A 19,368-nucleotide genomic window follows, 5' to 3' on the forward strand; every position below is an offset into this window, starting at 1 on the left:
TCATAAATGGACATATATTAATTTTCTGTATGAACAACAGGTTGAACCAAACCGGAATTATCCTTGAATGGCTTATCCTGGAGAAGATATTTATAATATTAAATGTTTAAATTTAATTAAATTACTTAATTTGTTTATCTCATTGATCTCAATAGCATTGACTGTTAATTTTTGTAAATAGACCTCACAGCAGTTGCATGTTTATTGTTTGTTTTGCAGAAAGGGCCTTAGGTTCAGCCTGAAAACGGGAGAATAAAAGGGTTTCAAATGCGTTCAATTTTGCAAACACCAGAGCTGAATTACAAACCAGGATGGAGTCCTATTAAATATTGAAATTAATCTCTGAATTCTTTTATAATGTCAACAAAAAAGAGATTCCTTTACTGTCCAAAAAAAAAAAAAAGATCAGTTTTATAAATACTGCATATTATAGCAAAGACTTTTGTCCTGGGGGGGGGGGGGGGGTATAAGGGCCTTTTTCCTGAACATCCTCTTCTTTGTTCAACGGTGTTTGTCACTTTTTACCAAATTGTAAACAATTCCAGCCTCCAAAAAGTAACGTTTTATTTTGAAACTCTTGACCGGAAATCATCAGCGCTCTTTGCTCCAGGTGGAAGGAGGGGACTGTCCACGGAAGTAAGTAGTGCTAACCAGCCATGGCTGAGGGTGTGAACGTCAACATAGTTATAATAGGATGCGGGATATCAGGTATATCAGCGGCACACCGGCTCGTCAAAGCTGGATTTCATCACGTCCGTATACTTGAAGCGACTGCGAGGAGCGGAGGACGAATAAAAACAGGAAGACTGGGTGAGCCATGTGCAAGAACTACTTTAAAAAGTACCTCAGCAGCTGTCAGACCGCAGTGTCTGTTACAGATGGCTTTTTATCTAATCACAAGAGCACATTTCGTTGCAGGAGTTCAAAGGTCACGATGGGATATTTACTCGTGTGCAACCTAGCGCGATTACGCAAGAAATGTGGGTTTCTTGTGTGATCAACAAGGTCTCTGAGAGAACGGTTCGTCCAGCTGGTGTGCATCAGACAGCTGGTTGTAAAGTGAGCACAGTGACAGCAGGTTGCCAAGTACTCTCTGGCCATAGTCAGTCCTCAAGAAGCAGACCTGCTATGAGTCTTTCTTGGAAATTGAACTCCTGCAGGCTCCTGATGTGAATGCAGGGTGTAGCTGAACCCCAGTATGAGGGGTAGTAGAGAGGTCATGGAGCTCTACTGGTTGTAAATACAATTCATATTCATTTATGTTTTATGACGCGTTGTTACACTATCCAAAAGTATATAATGTGGGTTAAATTAGCTGCAATAGTGAATTGCTAACAGTGACAACGATTCAGTGTATAATAACGAACAATCACAGAGGTTTATCTGCATTAAAACTTGTTATACTTTACTGTTAATATATTTATCCAGCCACACTTTTTTTTGTAAAACTGTGGAGGCCCATTTCTGTAAGGAAAAACAAACAAGTGATGAACTGTTAGGACTTCAAGTAAAAAAATAAAAAAATAAAAAAAAATAAAAAAGAAGAACATTATTGTTTTTTAAGTCAAAATTCTGTTCCTGAAAGTGAAAACAATACTTTTTAAATAAAAAATAATCACTTATTGAACTTTCGTTCTTGTACTTTATTGTTTTACTCACTGTTATTTTTAGTTTTAGTTGGAAAAATCATAATTCTGACTTTGCGAGAGCAATTTTATTTATATATTTGCTCAAATTTCATTGTTTTTCTGTGGGAAATGGGATTCCATACTAAAAAAAAAAAAATAACATCTTAAAGTTCCAACTATAGTACAAGCTATTTAAAAAATATATATATTTTTCATTCTGACCAAGGACCAAACCTAGCAATGTCTGTCTGCTAGGTTATGTGAGTGATATAAACATATATACCTTTATCTAAGGGTAGTTAGTTAAACACTGCTGTGAAGCAAAACAAATAGATGAACATAGTTTCTGTTTCTGCTTGTTATTTTTCATCTGCAGGTGATAATATTGTTGAGATTGGGGCAAACTGGATCCATGGACCGTCTGAGGAGAACCCAGTGTTTTGTTTGGCCCGTCAGTACGGCCTTCTGGATCCAGAGGCCCTCACTCCTGAGAACCAGGCCATGGACGTCGGAGGACATCCCCCCTGGATTCCCAACTTCTTCAGCAGTTCAGGTTTCCAGATGTTTTAAGAATTATTGACCCAGATAGTTTGAATTAATACAAACACTTCGATGACAGTATGAACGTGTACCGTAGAGGTGAATCAACCTGTGTGACACTCTAGAGGTGGATAGATATTCACACTGCAGTCAATAGAACATTTAATCAGCGTCTTTGATATAGGATGGTCATGTATTACTAACTGTAGCATATGATGTAAGTTAGTAAACTTGATGGTATGTTCCTGATCAGTATTTGGAACGTGTGCAGGTCGGAAGCTGAGTGCTGAGGACATCTATCCTGCTCAGGAGATGTTTGTTGAGCTTCTGAATGAAGGTTCAGAGTTTCAGGGTCAACAAGGAGAACCCTGGGCCAGTGTGGGAGAATTCATACGCTCAGAGGTACATAGTTACATTTCTTTCAGTGAATGAAACAATAATACTGGCAGAGTGTGTAGTGTCAGCTTCAAATATCTGAGATCAGCTGCCAGCAAAAATTGTCTGGAATATGTCAAATGTTCTCTCACCCCACATGAATTAAGGCTTTGTTTGTTGTCTGGCGGAGGTGCAACAACGAGCAGCAGAGAAATGGAAAGATGTTGATGCGAGCACCAGATCTCTGCGACTATGTGCCATCAGTAACATGCTGAAAGTTGAGTGCTGTGTTACTGGGACTCACAGCATGGATGAGGTGGGCCTGGGGGCCTTTGGCCTGTACAAGACTCTACCTGGACTGGACTGTACATTCCCACGGTTCGGACGCCACCATTGCTTACAGACTATATAGTACAGGTTTTTTTTTGTTGTTGTTGTTGTTGTTTTTTAAATGCTTGTGATATTCTAACCTGCACGTGTTGGTAGTTTTACATACATTACCTGGGTGAATTATACAGTTTAATGTTTAAAGTCAGCTAACAAACTGAATGTTTCAGTATACATGTGCAGTGTATTTCAAAATGACTTTTTCTTTCTTGTGCAGTGGCTACGAAGGTCTCATCAAAAACATAATGTCGGAGCTCCCCCGTGGCTTAGTGACCTACAATCAGCCTGTGCGCTGTGTCCACTGGAGCAACACAGAGAAGAGAGAAAACCCTGTGGTGGTTGAGTGTGAGGATGGGGCAAGGATTGACGCTGATCACGTTATTGTCACAGTACCTCTTGGTAAAATTAGATGCATACATACACGAACATAGGTTAGAGTTGGGGTGGAGCAAATGGGGGAATTACATGAGTTCGCCAAACTACACGGAGGTGTAAGCTATCCCGCCCAATATGAAACTTAATAGGTTTGACAGTCAGATTTATATCAAGCACTCGCACAGCCCTTATTCGAGGTCCAATCAGGGAAGCCAACATGTGTGGCCAGAGACCTATTTTCAACCATTTTAATTACTATATTCTGTTACCCACTACGATCTCAATCTCCCTAATCTTGCACTTGAATCACTGTTGAACAGTTCAGTGTGATTGTTTAGCAACATGAAGTCAAGATATTCAGTGTTGACCAAACCTATTGTTCTTTTTTTCTCAGGATACCTAAAAAAGCACCTTTCAACCATGTTCCATCCTCCTCTGCCTCTACACAAGCTGCACTCCGTCCAGAGGCTAGGTTTTGGGACAAACAATAAAATATTTGTGGAGTTTGATGTCCCGTGGTGGGATGCTGACTGTGAGGTCATTCATCTCCTGTGGGAAGCTGAGGTGAGACGTGTAGTCAGAGAATAAAAGTGCAGTTCAACTGTATAAAATATGATTACATATTGGACTGATTATCACTTTCAGCTATGTTAAATTGTTATGATTTAACAGGATTACATGTGCTTACATCTTTCGCCCAAAATGTTTGATGATAACACCTGTAGTTAGCAAAAATGTCAAACACTTGATTGTCTGTTTGACCTCTTTCCCTGTATCAGGATGCTATGGTGGACCAGGTGCCAGATATTCACAGATCCTGGATAAAGAAGTTGTTTGGCTTCACTGTACTCAAACCCACTGAAAGGTCAACAGTCACATTAGGCACACAAACGCCGATGCTTACCCGCTTGTTCATTGTGTGTTTAGTGGTAATGAAGTGGTTGATTCGTTGGTTAAGAGTGCAGACCTGTTTGTGCTTTAACTTTCAGGTTTGGCCATGTTCTGTGTGGCTGGATTGCTGGACATGAGTCAGAGTATATGGAGACGCTGTCTGAACTGGAGGTCACCCATGCCGTCACACAACTTATTCGCAGGTTTACAGGTGAGTTGTAAGGCTATTTTCCACCTGAATCAGCTACTTCGCATTCATGCTTCGACGCAGCCACCAGAGCTGATCACCGCCACTCCAGTCAGTGCTTGGTATTCAACTAGACGCATTGTGGCGCATGTCAGTGTCCCAAAAGTGTCTCGGCTCGGTGTATTTATGACAGAAGTCAGACGGAGAACACATCAAGCTTCACAAAGCTGATCAACCAGGCAAGAAGTCAGACACAGTAACAGCATCGAGAATCCGGTCCGTTTTCAAAATAGAACTTCCTGTGCAGTCTCTGAATCGTATATCACATCACTACATCATTGTCAACCCTCTCCCACCCCCCTCTGTCTTTCAAGAAGGACAATAAATTCATTTTCCCCCTCCCAACAGGTGCTGCACGTGAAATAGTTCAGAAATAACTTATGAAGATGAATAAAACACTGCAAACCCTATTAATATTGTGGGTTACATCACAGCAAATTAGAAAATAATAACAATAAACACAAATCAGACAAAATAGAAACCATTCAACAACATTTACCAGGTAGAAGCACACACAAAAAAAAAATCAAGGAATAAATACCAAATCAGAAAGTCAACAAAACTGGCCAGACAAAATGCTTTGCTTCTAAAACGCTGGGGCATGAAATCAGGCAGAGGACCGAATACAACAGCAGCTCACATGTGACATTACAACACCAAACTCTTTCACTGAGACCTTTTCTGGATCATTAAATTTTGAACTTTAGTCTGATCTCTGTCAGCACTTGGAGAATAACTGTGTGTTTAGGGAACCCTGCCATCACCCCGAGGAGAATCCTACGCTCCCAGTGGTTTCATGACCTCTGGACATGTGGGTCCTACAGTCACCTGAGAAGAGGCTGCTCGCAGCAGGACCAGGACAACTTGATGGAGCCTCTTCCACCGAAGGGATCACAGTCACATGTACTTACCTGCTCATACTCAAAACATAAATATGTGCCCTGAGTGTACACACCACCTGACTCTTCTTTTTAACTCTATGACCTGTTTCAGTCCCTGCAGGTGTTGTTTGCTGGAGAGGCGACTCACCCCTGCTACTACTCCACCGTCCATGGGGCTGTTCTCACTGGATGGAGAGAAGCTGAGAGACTCATCTCTCACTACTCCTCTATCAGTCCATCTGAGCCTATCAAGTCAAAGCTTTAAAGGAACATTGAGTTAACAAATTACATACAAACTATGACATCCGAGTTGATTTGAAGAATTATATGGAAGCTGCGGTTGATTTAAATCAGTTACTTAAAATTTTGGAAGGTGCCACAGCCAGTGAGGAGTAATACTTTTGACCCGGCAGAGTTCAGTGCACTAAAATACAAATACAGTTCCCTGGTGCTGTTAACAAGGGCAGGCCTTCCACACAATTTATCAAGTAATTATATTCTAACTAAACACATTAATGATACAGCTTTTGATATTTACCGGCAGGCATTTTTCTATACTTTCAGTGAAGAAGAGTATTGAAACACAAGAGTAATAACACACATGTTCTTTTCAAAATCATTTTATACATCAGTGCTTAAAATAATTAGTATTGAGTTTGTAATTTCATTTTTTGACTGAATTCCATTTTTCACATTTTCACTTTGCCAATCTCATTATTTCTTATGGATTGATTGTAATTAATTATGAATAAATCATATTTTTTTAACAGTTCCATCTCTGTGTTTTTATGTTTTCTTGCTGGAAAACTGAAAAAAAAAATAATAATTGTATAAATTAATATTGCCTACAGTCCAAAGCAGCTGTGGTGGAACTCGCTGGCACAAGCTTTCCACAAATTACATATAATCAGAACAAGGTTAAAAAGGGTTGAGAAAAGGAAGTCGTGTCACTCCAGTCTTCCCTTATATGTAGTGGTGCCACAAAGCCCTTCTATCAGGATTTTTTTAGGACACGGCAGGGAAACAAATCGAAGACAAGAGTTTTTCACATCATTGCCGGTGCAACTAGCAACACAGCAACTCTTCGGCATATAGTTATTATTTAAACCGGTTAGTTTAAAGCAGAAGTTTGGAGAAAAGTCTCAACTTCCTCTCCGATTCTCAGTTGCTGTCAGATAGCAAGATAGAATAGACCTGTCAGAAAGCAGGAGACCTGTAAGAAAGCAGGATACAATAGACCAATCAGAAAACAGGTAGAATAGACCAATCAGACATTTGGATAGAATAGCAGGAAAAACGGCACAGCTGCTCTGTGATTTGTATTTTAAGCTTATAATTGTCAATATTTCAGATCGAAGAGCTGACACCGTTTACATCAGTGTTGGACACATAAAATCAAATCTAAGTATGTTTAATAGAAACAACCTATTTTTACAGCTTTCTTGCTGGATGTAAAACTGCAGTGTGTCTGTATCCAGATGTAAAACCTGAGCTGCAGAAGGAGCAGATCAATACATTAGGAGAGATAACTACAGGTGATAACTTCTCTGAAGGTCTTAGAATAAAAACAAATGTCACGTTAAGCCTGTCAGTGAAACTTTACACCTACGAGGATAAAGTAGTGTCGTCACAGAGGAGGTTCTCTGCTGCTGCAGCAGGAGAACAACTGCAGTCGCTATAATAATCAGAGATACATTTTACAAATGCACCTCTGATTATTATAGCTCCTACACCAGGTATTCAGTTCATGCACGACACAGATGGATGCTCCTGTGATTCAAGTAATCCATTTTTTGAGGAGGGCAGTAACCGGCGTATTAACGTACAAACCTGCGAAAAACGACCTAACATCAGCGGAACTTACCATGAGCGGAACGGAAGTTGTTTGCTTCCAGTCGAGTCGGCATGTAAACAGTGTCGCACATCATCATGTCCAGAGCAAAATAGTTTTTGTGGCTAGCAGGGTGGAATAAGTCTAAAACAAATGAAAGTCAGGTATTGTCGTATTTAGATTAAAAGTCGCCATGAAACTGTACCAGACACTCCGTAATATCGACAAGTTCAGAACAGTTTTCGACTTTGGTGGACGGGAAGTGGCTCATTGGTTCCCCGGACACATGGCCAAAGGTTACAGCTTTGTTTTGCGTTATCTCCCGAATTTGTCAAATGTATGAACTGTATTTGGAATATACATGTCTGCCGATTTGAAACATAACGTCATAGTCACATATTTGCTGTAATATTACTTAAATGTTTGCAGGACTTAAGCAGATGAGAGCCAGCCTCAAGAGTGTGGACTGCATCATAGAAATCCATGATGCCAGAATATCCTTTTATTTATTTTTTTTTACTGTGGTGTACAACTGATAGTAGCGTATAACATTTAAATCAATCAATCCCATTTATATGATTCATTTTGGATTCATACATTTTCTGTGAGTGTTGAAAGATTCTTCCTGTTTTAGCCTTTTCTGAGTCTACAAGTGCGTTGGAGACTTCGCAGGTTAATCGGACCATTCCTGCCTTTTCTTTAACATTAAGCACATCCCCTTCTCTGGAAGAAACCCTGTGTTTCAGGACACGCTAAATGTCAAACCACATCTGCTAATCCTCAATAAGATGGACCTCGCTGATGTGTCCAACAAGCAGGTGACAACTCGTCCTGCCTCTGCAGCAGAGTCACATGTCAGCAGAATTTAAAAATGTTAAATACTAACGCTAGATTGTCTCCGCAGAGGATCCTAAAGAAGCTCGAAAAAAGTGGAGTGAGAAATGTTATCTTCGCGGACTGTTTGAGGCAAAGAGATGACAACATAAAAAAGGTCGAGGTCACCTTCACTTCATACTCAACATTTAACTTTGCAGAGATTTATCTGCAGCTGAAATTAAACAGAAAATCATGAGCATTAATGTAAAAACTTTTTTTTTTTTTTTTTTTTTTTTTTTTTTTATGTAGTTGGTGCCAATGGTTATGGAGATTATTGAGGGCAAACCACGCTTTAACAGAGAGGAGGTACAGTATACTTACTCCGGGCAATGTAAACTTATATTTTTGTTCATTTCAACTTTGGGACTAATAAACTTCAAATTATAGCCCGATACACATTTGAAAGCTGTCAGGAATCTCTGGCAGAGATTGTGTCCTTGCTGTTTCTGAACAACCTCAAACATCATTTCTCATTCTGTATTGCTCAACATATCTGCAATAAGCTACAGAAGATATGAAACAAATCTACCAAACATTTTCAAGAATAATGCCAGTCATACATTTTATTACCTCAGTAGAGCGGAATCCACATCAAATCATTTGTTTTCTTTTGCACTTGTTGCATGTTTTTAAACTATTTTTTTTTTTACTGTAGGATAAATGTGAACATACTTGCCATGTTCTAACTTTGTCATGTGAAACTTTTAGAATACAAATTACTGCCTGATGGTGATTGGAGTGCCCAATGTGGGGAAGTCATCTCTTATAAACTCACTGAGAAGAACCAACTTGAAAAAAGGTATATTTATACCAAAAAAAAGTAGCTGTTTGATTCATAAAGATAATCGTCACGTCCTCAGTGATAAATGTTGTGATAATACACCAATTTCAGGTCGTGCATCTCGAGTTGGTGGGGAGCCAGGTATAACTAAAGCTGTCCTGACTAAAATTCAGGTGTGTGTAGAGAACAATGTTTTTTTTCTGTGTTTCTGTGTTTGTGTGCGTGAGCCCCATGTGCTGTATTTAAAGCTGTTGTTGTCCTCAGGTGTGTGAGCGTCCCATAATGTACCTGTTGGACACACCCGGCGTCTTCCCTCCGAAGATTGAAAGTGTTGAAACAGGCATGAAGCTGGCCTTATGTGGTGAGCAGATCATTATTCTTTTATATACTTATTTTATTATATTGTTAAAATTGGTGGAAATTCCACCACATTTGTCTGTGAAAGAGATTTTTTCCAATGTGCTAACTTTTATCTTTCTTCTGCAGGGACTATACTAGACCATTTAGTGGGTGAAGACGTTATCGCTGACTACTTGCTCTATTCTTTGAACAGGCTCGGGAAGTTCAGGTGGGATTTCTTTTCAATCACCTAAATTTTGTTTATGTAAACTTTCCTCTGCTCTGTGAATTATTTTACTTCACAGACTTTTACTACTCAGATTGTTTACAGTTATGTTTTGTTTACGTGCAGTTATGTGGAGAGGTACAATCTCCAAGAGCCCAGCGATGATATCCAGCATGTCCTCAAACGCATAGCTGTAAAACTTGGAAAGACTCAGCGGGTCAAAGCCATCACTGGCGTGGGTAAGAAAGTGCTGATCCTACACATACAGTATTGCTGACTATTTATCTCTCAGCTTTCTTGCTTTCTTGCTGAGCGTAAGATCAATACCACTGTCATGACTGTGTAGTAAATATAAAGCAAATGCCTTATCATAAAGACTTGAGACAGGAAACAGCTAACCTGACTCTGTTTAAAAGGAACAAAATCCACCTGCCAGCATCTCTAAATCTCTTTAATTATTTTTTGAGAATTTAATAGGAAAATATTTGTATTGAGCTGAAATGCCACAATGTTATTGATGCATGTGGGGTCTTTTGATTATTTTTTTTCAGTAACAATCATAATAACTGGACTTTGACCAGATTTTTCAGGGGAACCAAACTAATATAACTCAGTAAAACAAAAAGCAGTAGAAAACTGGCTTCTCTGCTAACCCTGGCAGGGTGCAAGAATTTCCATAAAATAACATAAAGTAGCAACTGGTCATTTATACACGTTCTGTACAGAATAAACAAACAACAAATTAGTCAGCAAGCTTTGACAGGACGGATTTTGTTATTTCTTGACAGCACCAGGTAAACTGTTTCCAGCCGTTAAGCTAAGTAAAGCTAACAGGCTGCCAGCTGTAGCTTCATATGTAATCTATATCATGAGAGTGGGATCAATCTCCATATCTACCTCTCAAAGAGAATAAGCTTGTTTCTCAAAAAACCTGTTCCTTAAAAGCTGATGGCCTACATTATTAGATTTGTGCTTTTTTTTAATATATATATATATATATATATATATATATATATATATGTGTGTGTTTTATACAGTTGTAGTAACCAGAGTGGCTTTTAAAACATAGCAGCAGAAATTTTAAAATGGTAGGCAGTAAACAGCCTGACAAACAATTTTCCAGCTGGGGCAGGCTCCCAAAAAATGGTGAATTGTTCTGATCTCTAAAAAACATTGTTTTCCATTTTGGAGAACGTGTCCTCCTGCAGGGGAAAATCCATCTTCGTATTGTTTGTTTGTTGCACTTTTCTCTTCACTTCGACGGTGTAATCACCATCATATCAGGCTTGCAAAGAGCAGCCCCATGAATAAAATGTTTGTTCCTCGTCTCCCTCAGGAAACATTACCATCACTATCCCAAACTATACAGCAGCAGCTTACGATTTCATCAGAACCTTCAGGAAAGGAGAACTGGGACAAGTCATGCTGGACTGACCTGAGCCTTTTTAACCAAGATAAACAAAGACTGTCTGCCCTTTGACCACTAAAGTCTTCAAGAGAATATAGTCCATGTCTGTCCTGACTTGATGCAGTTTGTTTGGTTTCATGATGACATAAAAAGTCACTTGTATCTTTTGTAAATAAAAGAATTCAACTTTATTCAGCTGCAACATTTATTCTCAGCGTTGTTTTTGGAATACACGAGGCAGCTATATGGCATGGTGTAAACAGGATATTTATTAGCATAAAGACAGAGATTACAAACTCTTTATTCGTTATGTACATAAGTATTGTAGCATATGATAGAGTGTACTTATAGATGTGGAACAGTCTGTTGTTCCTGAGTGTCTTCTGTGGGTAAAGAGGTCTTCTGGGATGACCAAAATGCTTCATTAATAACTGAGAGCAGCAGTTGGTTTGCTAATGTTCCTCCCAACCATGTCGTAGTTCGTACACACGTATGAGAAATAAATATGCTGAATTTCAGGTGTTTTAAAAGGGAAGGAATTACACAGAAATTCAAGATGATTGTGGAAAATGAAGTTTGACTTTTTTGATACACTGCACTCTTATTTACTTTGTATTATTGTAGACGATCATCTTTATGGCCGCACTAGTGACAGACAATACAAATCCTATAAATCACAATGTAACTATATAAAGTCTTCAAATCCAGTCTTGAACTTTGCAGAAAGAATGGAGTACAAAAAAAATTATTATGGTTGGGATGGTAAATTGCTGGTGCCAACTTGATTTAACTTGGTTCCTCTTTATGAAATGAACTCCACATCAGTATCCTACATAAACAAGTGCTTTAGACCCATTTCTGCTAATATGTATAAATACTTTTCCTCAGTTGTACAGAGTTGCAGTGCAGGTCACTTTGTATTTTTGTATGCATATTATAAAAATAGAGTTTTTTGATGTAGTTTGGCAGTACAATTAAAACTGTTAAGCAGCAGTTTCATTAGACTCTTTCAGAAGGTTTTGACATTTTTCTGATGGAATATGTTCCTCAGTTTGAGCGACACAAATCAGACAGACAGAGAAAGTGATAATTCTTACGTTTGGCCCAAGTCTGACTCTAAAGTAGATTTGACAAAGGCGCTCCCTTTGAGAGGTGAAATGTCACAAGGAATACTGTGCTGGTAATGTATATCTGTCCATTGATATAGATGATTATAGGTGTAAAATAATACAGTACGGTGATGTACTTGTGATTGTTCCTTTTTATCCTTCCACCACTGTGCTGCACCTCTAACTGGCCTCTCCATTGCAGGTTCCTGCACACTGAGGTGCAGAAGCTCAGTCCTAGTGCCTTTCAGAAATGTATCCTAAAATATAACCTGAACATCTACAGTATACTGTCCAGTAAGAGTCCACATTTGGGGGAAAATATTGCAATAAAGATAGAAACCACTTGAGAAAGAAAAGATCCGTTTTGAGTTGCGCCTGACATTTGTGCATCAAAGTAATTGGTCCTGTTGTAGTAATCCAGCTCCTCATCGGAGCTGTCGGCGTTGCTGCGGCGGTACGCAGACGCGTACCATTTATCCGCCGTCAACGCCACCGCTGCCCCGGCGGCCGCTGCTGCCGCCACCCTCACCGGGGACGTCCGCACTGACCCCCTGAAGCGGGACCGGGTCCCACCGTAGGCGCCTCCTCCTCGGTAGTTCCCCGCTGTGGAGCTGCGGGAGGGAGACCCTCGAGAGGAGCCCCGGGACCCACCACGGCCACCTTTACACAGCACGGGCTCAAACAGGAAAGCAGAGAGCAGGAGGCAAGTCCAGCATGTTGCAACCACCTGGTTCATCCCTGACATCTGTGCAAGGAAGAGGCAGCTAAGAAGAACATTCAACCCGTGGAAGTTAATGGCTGCACCTTTTAATGTGTAGGATAAAAATGGAGAATGTATCCGTGAAGGCTGTCTTTCGTGGTAAAACAAATGGTTTCTTATTTTAGTTTGGGTGGCACAAATTCTCAGCAAACAGCTACGTATAAATGACTTTTATTCACTGATCAAGTCTGTCTAAAAATCGAAATATCACCATAAAGATGTGTGACATAACAGGCACTGAAGAACTCATGATCAACAAATGTCTAGTGCTGCTGAATATTGTCTTAAAGAAACATTTCAGTGTTGCACATTTCCATTAAAGTAGGTCAGTTTGAAAATAAATATTTTCACCAGGAGAAATCGCTGTTGGCTTTCAGCCTTTATATAGCCTACATGAAATGATATTTCATGCATGTATGATTGAGTAATACACAAAAGACGGCACATTTGTTGGCTTGAGGCCATCATTTCAAATGCATGACTTAGCAGGTAACTGGGCTAGTATGTTCCCAATATTTTCGTTATTGTATGTACCATCATTTATTTATTTAAAAAAAAAAATCTACACTGCATAAACAATACAAATAAATGCATGAATGATGTTCATCTGTGGTCATAAATTAGCCTGTGCGCTATTACAGTGCAGCCTGAACGAATCACAGCGTTAAAAATGAAAGGCATTGTACACCTAGGCCTTTAATATCCACTATATCCTGATAGCTGCTGCTTACCTTATTCCCGTGTGTCGTTATCCTTGCTTATGTTTTGGTATTCGGAGGAAAAAAATGAGGGGAATTGTTGGAGGACCGATACAGGCTCGTTCACGCAGACGATGGCGAGAACGCGCAGCGCGCGCACACAGGCGCATCTGAAGCGTCTGATACACGGGAGCATCAAATACAGTGAAGCTGTCAGACTGAGGTGTGTCCAGTCGAAAGTATCTTATCATTTCTGTGCCTTTAATATTAGTTTTTTTCTGAAATGTTCTGATTTATTTTTCCATGTTCTTTTATTGTAATCAGATTACCTTGGTGATCATTGATAATCATTGATGATCGGCTATGTTTGGTTTCTTACAAACATGTGAAAACATGCATCCTGTTATGGTAAAATATGCATATGATCCCTTTAAAAAACGTTATCCTTTGTGAAAAATTCTCATATCGGGATTCTGAGGTTTATGCCTACTAAATAGCCTATGTGTCTTATCCTTTTAAAATGTTACATAATGTTTTACACTTTACCAGATATTGTAACACAATAGGCCTGCTGTTGACATAATCGTATACATTTTGTCCATTTTGCCAGGACCTGTATTAAACCAATATTCAAATTCCAATAAATGTTGTTGCCGAAATGAAAATGGTAGGTCTGTAACAAAAACATTCAGGCCCTGGAGAAAACAATAAAAATAACAGTGTCATAGTATCACAACCTCATGAATAAAGCAGATTTAATTTAATTCTTAATAAAAAAAAAAAAAAATTAAAAAAGAGGGTAACTCCACCCTGCCTGCTTTACCCTCTGCAGACACCTGGTGGCGGTAACGCGTAAACCTTGAGCATGCAACCTCACGACAACCACCAACAAAGTAGAAGCTGCAGGAGGCGGAACAAGCTTCCGGCGACCCAGCAGAGAAGTTCACTGACGACAGTCTGCGGTCATGGCTTTCCTCTGCAGAAGCGCCGCTTTGCTCCTGAGGCCCTCCAGAGCAGCGCCGGCCGTCATGCCCGCCTGGCGCCTCTACAGCTCAGGTGTGTGTTTAAAAAGCAGCCCGGGCTCCGGTTGTTGAAGTCTGCACGAACTGCTGCCACAATGTCAAGAAACCTGCGTCATTCACTGTGCGACGTTTGTACCCGCTCAATTAGTCTGTTGCAACATTTTTATTCGTGTAATTTATACCACAGAACTTAAAAGTTAAATTGAAGAGAAGGACCAGAAATGACTGCTGTTATTCCAGAAATTGGACCTCTCTGTAGGAGACTCTAATAAGTGTTATGATTGAATTTGATTTTTTTTTTTTTTTTGTTATTCGTCAGGTTGTTGTTGTTTTTTTTTTTAATATTTATTCAGAGGGATATGGCTTATTAAATTGTGGTGTCTTGCACGCTCGTGCTGGGTAGGCACAGACACAATCATTTTTTTAAGAAATCCTTTATTTATTCATTCATTGAAATCCTGATAGACTCCTTGCTCATTGGCTGTAAAGGTGTTTGTGTGTTAAAGGTCTTTGTGTTTAAAGGTCTGCTTCAAGGCTGTTACTGTTGGTGCTTCACCTTTTCTTGAATAACTGACCTCGCCTGGAGAAAGCCGTGTTTTTATCAAGATAAATTGGATTAAGTCAGACCAATTTGATGACCCATTACCTGGTTGAAGAACTACACTCAAAAGCAGTTTCGGAGTCGACAGTGCAGGTCTTGAACAAAAAGAACAATTGAACTTGGCTTTCCGCATAAAAAGTCACTGAAACTTTCCTTTTTGTTCCTGAATGTTTGAGCTTCACTGCACAACGATTAAGGTGCAGAGTTTAAAACTAGAAGGCTGTTTTTACAGTCGGATTTTTAAGGGGGCGATCTTCAAACATGATATGTGACATCACAAATAGTTTAGAAGTCCGTCCTGGTATAATTCAATTTACACAAGTGTGATCTGGAAACACTGGAAACACTGGAAATGGACTTTGCAGTGAAGAATGAGGCATCTTGTGTTGAACCCTTAAACTTTATAAATTAAATATATTTATAGATTGTGGAATTTCTTTATTTGTGAGTAGAAATTTATGTCATTTTTAAAGATTTTTTTTTGATGAAAATCATTTTTTTTTTCATTCTTGGAGAAAAAAAAAAACACCTATTGGACACAAATTATTGTTTCAAAGTGGAATATATTCTTTAGGTTTTGAAACATGCCTGGAGGGGATCTATAAATTACAGCAGTCTTGGTAATCTTGGGTATTAAATGTAACTCAAAGGCTCATCATCTCATAGTGTCAATTGCAGCAAAGACTTAAATTATTAGGAAACTGTTATTTTCTGCTGGAAACTACAGAAAAAAATGTGATATGGTAAATACATCTAATGAATTGCATTCTTTTTAGTATTGACATTTATAATGTTTATTTTTGGTGCAGAAATCTTTGCACAGAAGTGTCGCCTGAGCGTCCGTGTCGGTGCTTTCTTCCTGCAGGTGGTCAGTATGAGTACATTTTGGTGGAAAAACGTGGCGAGAACAGCAACGTGGGTTTCATTCAGCTGAACCGGCCGAAGGCTCTCAACGCTCTGTGTGACGGGCTGATGAAGGAGGTGGGACAGGCGCTGGATACCTTTGAAGCCGACGGAGACGTGGGAGCTATTGTCATCACCGGCAGTGACCGAGCTTTTGCCGGTGAGAGAATTGCGTGTTTTTTTTTTTTTGTTGTTGTTTTTTTTGTCTGTGCTTGTGTTTTAATGTGTACCCCCCTACAAGATAACGTGCATTAAGCTGTTTACAATGTTTTTGTTTTTCAGCCGGAGCGGATATTAAAGAGATGCAGAATCGAACCTTCCAAGAGTGTTACGGTGGAAACTTCCTGGCTCACTGGAACAGAGTGTCCACGGTGAAGAAGCCTGTGATCGCAGCTGTCAATGGGTTTGCTGTGAGTATCATATTTCATTTTATTTATATATTTATTATTTTTTATTGAGGGACGGTAGGTGGACTTAACGATACACAAGCATTACAATATAATGACACTAAAGTATTCTATGGCAAGAAAATGAATATTAATGTGATTAAATCTAAATAATGAAAAGAAAACTGAAACCATTCTTAAAATAAGAGTAATTAAGCAAATGAGCAGCTCTACAAGTAATGAAAATAGATAACTTTTCCAGTGTAATATTTTTATTGCACGGGTCAGGTTATTTTTACTTTATTAACTTTTAACATGTCACGTATTGTTTCTCTCTCCCACCTATTTACCTCCTTTTTTTTTTTCTTTTTTTTTTTATCTTCCCGTCTTCCTCCCACCATTCACTTCATTCTTGAACTAAGTCTGGGGCTCTAGTTATGCTTTTAGTTTAAATCATCGTTTATCTCTAGATATGATATAACCATCTCCTGTTTACTTCTGGCCACACTGGTACACTATCATTACCTTGACTTAACTCAAACACAATACAATCTAAACCCTATACTTTTCTTGGATATAAAATGAAATAACCCTTATACTCTTCAAAAGTATGTGAAACCACCAATCATTTCACCCACCTGTGATAGCTGAATGTCTCGTCTGTATGGGATCGTGCTGCTAAAATGGCTTTCTCTCCTCGGTTAGGGCTTTGTAGTGGATCATCAGTAGCGGTTTGCATTTTAATAAATCAAAAATGTTGGATGGGTTTGAGGTCAGGGCTTTCTTGCGGGACAGCCGAGCTCTTCTTCATAAGTCTGAGAGGATAAATTCTTATGAACTTCACTTTGTGCACTGGAGCATCATTGTATTATAACAAGAAAAGGCCTTCCCCAAACTGTTGTGACAACCGTGGAAGCCCAGTGGAGTCTAAAATATTGTTATTTGGTATAGTTTTGAGCTTTTCCTTAATTGCACCATGAAAACAGACCAAAAAGACGTGGATGTCCAAATGCTATAGTATAAATCCAGTATTTGATCAGTTCAGAATGCACAAAATGTAGTTGGGTGGTAAAACAATAAATAGTGAGTCCCTGTACCAGTGAAAATCTCAGTCATGTCCTTGTCCTGTTTCTGTGTTTCACCCTCTGCATTCGTCCGTTTCAGCTGGGTGGAGGCTGCGAGCTGGCAATGATGTGTGACATCATCTACGCCGGAGAGAAGGCGCAGTTCGGCCAACCAGAGATCCTGCTGGGGACCATTCCTGGTGAAAGACTTATTTCGTGACTACTTTCCTTCCTGCTGAGACTTCGTTACAGGGAAGTCGCCAGATTCCTGCAGCTGCTCTTGACGGGTCTCTCTTTGCAGGGGCGGGTGGCACTCAGAGGCTGACTCGTGCAGTGGGCAAATCCCTAGCAATGGAAATGGTGCTAACGGGAGACAAGATTAATGCACAAGATGCCAAGCAATCGGGTAACAATAATGTTGGAAAGAACATTTACTTTGCACTTTGAAGGACTTTTCTTGAGTATTTCTGTTTGTACTACATTTATACTTCACCAAAGTTCAGAGGGAAATATTTCGCTTTATGCTCTCTGCAATACAAAACATTACGAGATAAACGTCTGATGTGACCTGTCCACAAGGTGGCAGAAGAGACATTTTCCCTCTAAATATTTCAGATGGTTTCATTGAACAATTCGTTGGAGTTCGAAAAATATTAAGTTATCTCATAAAAAGAAAAAAAAAACTCATATTTTGCTGATATCACTAAAGCACCTGAAGGATTTTGAAAAGAAGAACTTTTCCATGAAATGAGCATTTTTAGGACGTAGTATTGGTACTTTTACATAAGTAAAGGACCTGAATACTTCCTCTACGTAACAACAATGCTAAAACCTTTGACAGAATAGACCTGCACCTGACTAAAGATGGGATATGAGCTTCTTAAATTGGACTGCGCCGGTGTACCTCCTCAACGTTACTGTACTTTGACTCAGTAGGGTTTTGTGTTTCCTAGGTTTGGTGAGTAAAATTTATCCTGTGGACCAGTTGGTGTCTGAAGCTGTTAAATGTGGGGAGAAAATCGCTGCCAACTCCAAACTGGTCTCGGCTATGGCTAAAGAGGCTGTTAACGCAGGTGTGTAGTTTTTGTTTCTGCTCATTTTAAAAAGCGGAGTAACTTATAACCTGCAGAATTTAATGTTTCATTTTTGTCTGACTTGTTGCTGTGTGTGTGTGTGTGTGTGTGTGTGTGTGTGTGTGTGTGTGTGTGTGTGTGTGTGTGTGTGTGTGTGTGTGTGTGTGTGTGTGTGTGTGTGTGTGTGATCGCAGCTTTTGAACTGACCTTGGCTGAGGGGAATCGTTTGGAAAAGCGTTTGTTCCACTCCACCTTCGCAACAGTAAGTACAAGAGTTCGTATGAGAGAATATAAGAAGTGCTGACTCTGATTTTAACCGTCCATTCATGATGTGTGCATCTGTTTGTCCCGACAGGATGATCGTAAAGAAGGCATGAGTGCCTTTGTGGAGAAGAGAAAGGCCAGTTTCCAGGACAAATAGGAAAGAGCTCGGCCAAGATCACAAAGTTCCTGATATCAGCTGGTCACTTCTTCATCTGCAATACGTTGAATGATGCAAAAATCCTGACTGTCGTGGAGCACACCAGCTATGGTTATTATGATTTGGCAACGAGTGCGTGCACAAGAGTGTCTTATCACAGTGAAGCTCTGCCTGCTGGAATTCTAAAATCAAATGCAGTCTGGGTGCAGGAGGCTTGTCTGCGAACATGATTTAATAACCGTGTTATATCCGGTGTGAAATGAGAGAAATTAGTCACGATGACTTGTACTAACTGCCTTTTCATTTGTCAAAGGTTTGTCTGCATTTTGTATGCAACCCTTCCTGTGTACATTTTACAAATAAAGATCTAGAGTGTTTTTCAGTGCTGAAAGTAAAGCGTAAATAGAAATGGGAAGATGATTTATTAACATGCTTTAAAAGACATTGGGGTGTTCCTTACTACACATTTATAATATCAAATGACTCAGTACTTAATTACATCTGCTGAGGAGGTCATTTTTTAATTGCCGTTTGTTTGTTTGTTTG

The 19,368-nt window shown here is 39.5% G+C and overlaps 4 protein-coding genes across 4 annotated transcripts; 3 read left to right on the plus strand and 1 right to left on the minus strand.

Annotated features, from left to right (window-relative positions):
• The first annotated feature begins 476 nt into the window (after nucleotides 1-476).
• paox (polyamine oxidase) lies at nucleotides 477-6,096 on the plus strand. Its single transcript, XM_069144767.1, has 10 exons — nucleotides 477-810; nucleotides 2,005-2,181; nucleotides 2,440-2,570; nucleotides 2,734-2,921; nucleotides 3,148-3,329; nucleotides 3,700-3,869; nucleotides 4,085-4,170; nucleotides 4,295-4,407; nucleotides 5,192-5,346; nucleotides 5,437-6,096. The coding sequence occupies exons 1-10, from the start codon at nucleotides 657-659 to the stop codon at nucleotides 5,587-5,589; spliced, it is 1,509 nt and encodes a 502-aa protein (XP_069000868.1). The 5' UTR covers nucleotides 477-656; the 3' UTR covers nucleotides 5,590-6,096.
• Nucleotides 6,097-7,215: 1,119 nt separating this feature from the next.
• mtg1 (mitochondrial ribosome-associated GTPase 1) lies at nucleotides 7,216-10,976 on the plus strand. Its single transcript, XM_069144768.1, has 11 exons — nucleotides 7,216-7,451; nucleotides 7,585-7,649; nucleotides 7,869-7,973; nucleotides 8,060-8,146; nucleotides 8,281-8,337; nucleotides 8,740-8,830; nucleotides 8,924-8,985; nucleotides 9,077-9,173; nucleotides 9,299-9,380; nucleotides 9,504-9,616; nucleotides 10,714-10,976. The coding sequence occupies exons 1-11, from the start codon at nucleotides 7,349-7,351 to the stop codon at nucleotides 10,809-10,811; spliced, it is 960 nt and encodes a 319-aa protein (XP_069000869.1). The 5' UTR covers nucleotides 7,216-7,348; the 3' UTR covers nucleotides 10,812-10,976.
• A 1,195-nt stretch (nucleotides 10,977-12,171) lies between these two features.
• Nucleotides 12,172-12,639, minus strand: sprn (shadow of prion protein). Its single transcript, XM_069144111.1, has one exon. It carries the CDS (start codon nucleotides 12,637-12,639, stop codon nucleotides 12,172-12,174), a length of 468 nt encoding a protein of 155 aa, XP_069000212.1.
• A 1,622-nt stretch (nucleotides 12,640-14,261) lies between these two features.
• On the plus strand, nucleotides 14,262-19,199 carry echs1 (enoyl CoA hydratase, short chain, 1, mitochondrial). Its single transcript, XM_069144769.1, has 8 exons — nucleotides 14,262-14,408; nucleotides 15,841-16,038; nucleotides 16,161-16,288; nucleotides 17,429-17,528; nucleotides 17,630-17,734; nucleotides 18,282-18,401; nucleotides 18,596-18,663; nucleotides 18,757-19,199. The coding sequence occupies exons 1-8, from the start codon at nucleotides 14,318-14,320 to the stop codon at nucleotides 18,820-18,822; spliced, it is 876 nt and encodes a 291-aa protein (XP_069000870.1). The 5' UTR covers nucleotides 14,262-14,317; the 3' UTR covers nucleotides 18,823-19,199.
• Nucleotides 19,200-19,368: the final 169 nt, after the last annotated feature.

The sequence above is a fragment of the Embiotoca jacksoni genome, unplaced genomic scaffold (assembly GCF_022577435.1).
Source record: "Embiotoca jacksoni isolate LCO1_2020_lvr unplaced genomic scaffold, fEmbJac1.0.p SCAF_12, whole genome shotgun sequence".
NCBI classification, from domain to species: domain Eukaryota; kingdom Metazoa; phylum Chordata; class Actinopteri; family Embiotocidae; genus Embiotoca; species Embiotoca jacksoni.

Coding starts and splice junctions, on each gene's coding strand:
- paox (XM_069144767.1), top strand. CDS start 657: ATGGCTGAGGGTGTGAACGTCAACATAGTTATAATAGGATGCGGGATA. Junction 811..2,004: donor AATAAAAACAGGAAGACTGG/GTGAGCCATGTG, acceptor TTTCATCTGCAG/GTGATAATATTGTTGAGATT. Junction 4,171..4,294: donor GTACTCAAACCCACTGAAAG/GTCAACAGTCAC, acceptor TTTAACTTTCAG/GTTTGGCCATGTTCTGTGTG.
- mtg1 (XM_069144768.1), top strand. CDS start 7,349: ATGAAACTGTACCAGACACTCCGTAATATCGACAAGTTCAGAACAGTT. Junction 7,452..7,584: donor CCCCGGACACATGGCCAAAG/GTTACAGCTTTG, acceptor AAATGTTTGCAG/GACTTAAGCAGATGAGAGCC. Junction 7,650..7,868: donor TAGAAATCCATGATGCCAGA/ATATCCTTTTAT, acceptor AACATTAAGCAC/ATCCCCTTCTCTGGAAGAAA.
- sprn (XM_069144111.1), bottom strand. CDS start 12,639: ATGTCAGGGATGAACCAGGTGGTTGCAACATGCTGGACTTGCCTCCTG.
- echs1 (XM_069144769.1), top strand. CDS start 14,318: ATGGCTTTCCTCTGCAGAAGCGCCGCTTTGCTCCTGAGGCCCTCCAGA. Junction 16,289..17,428: donor CAGCTGTCAATGGGTTTGCT/GTGAGTATCATA, acceptor CGTCCGTTTCAG/CTGGGTGGAGGCTGCGAGCT. Junction 17,529..17,629: donor CCTGCTGGGGACCATTCCTG/GTGAAAGACTTA, acceptor CTCTCTTTGCAG/GGGCGGGTGGCACTCAGAGG.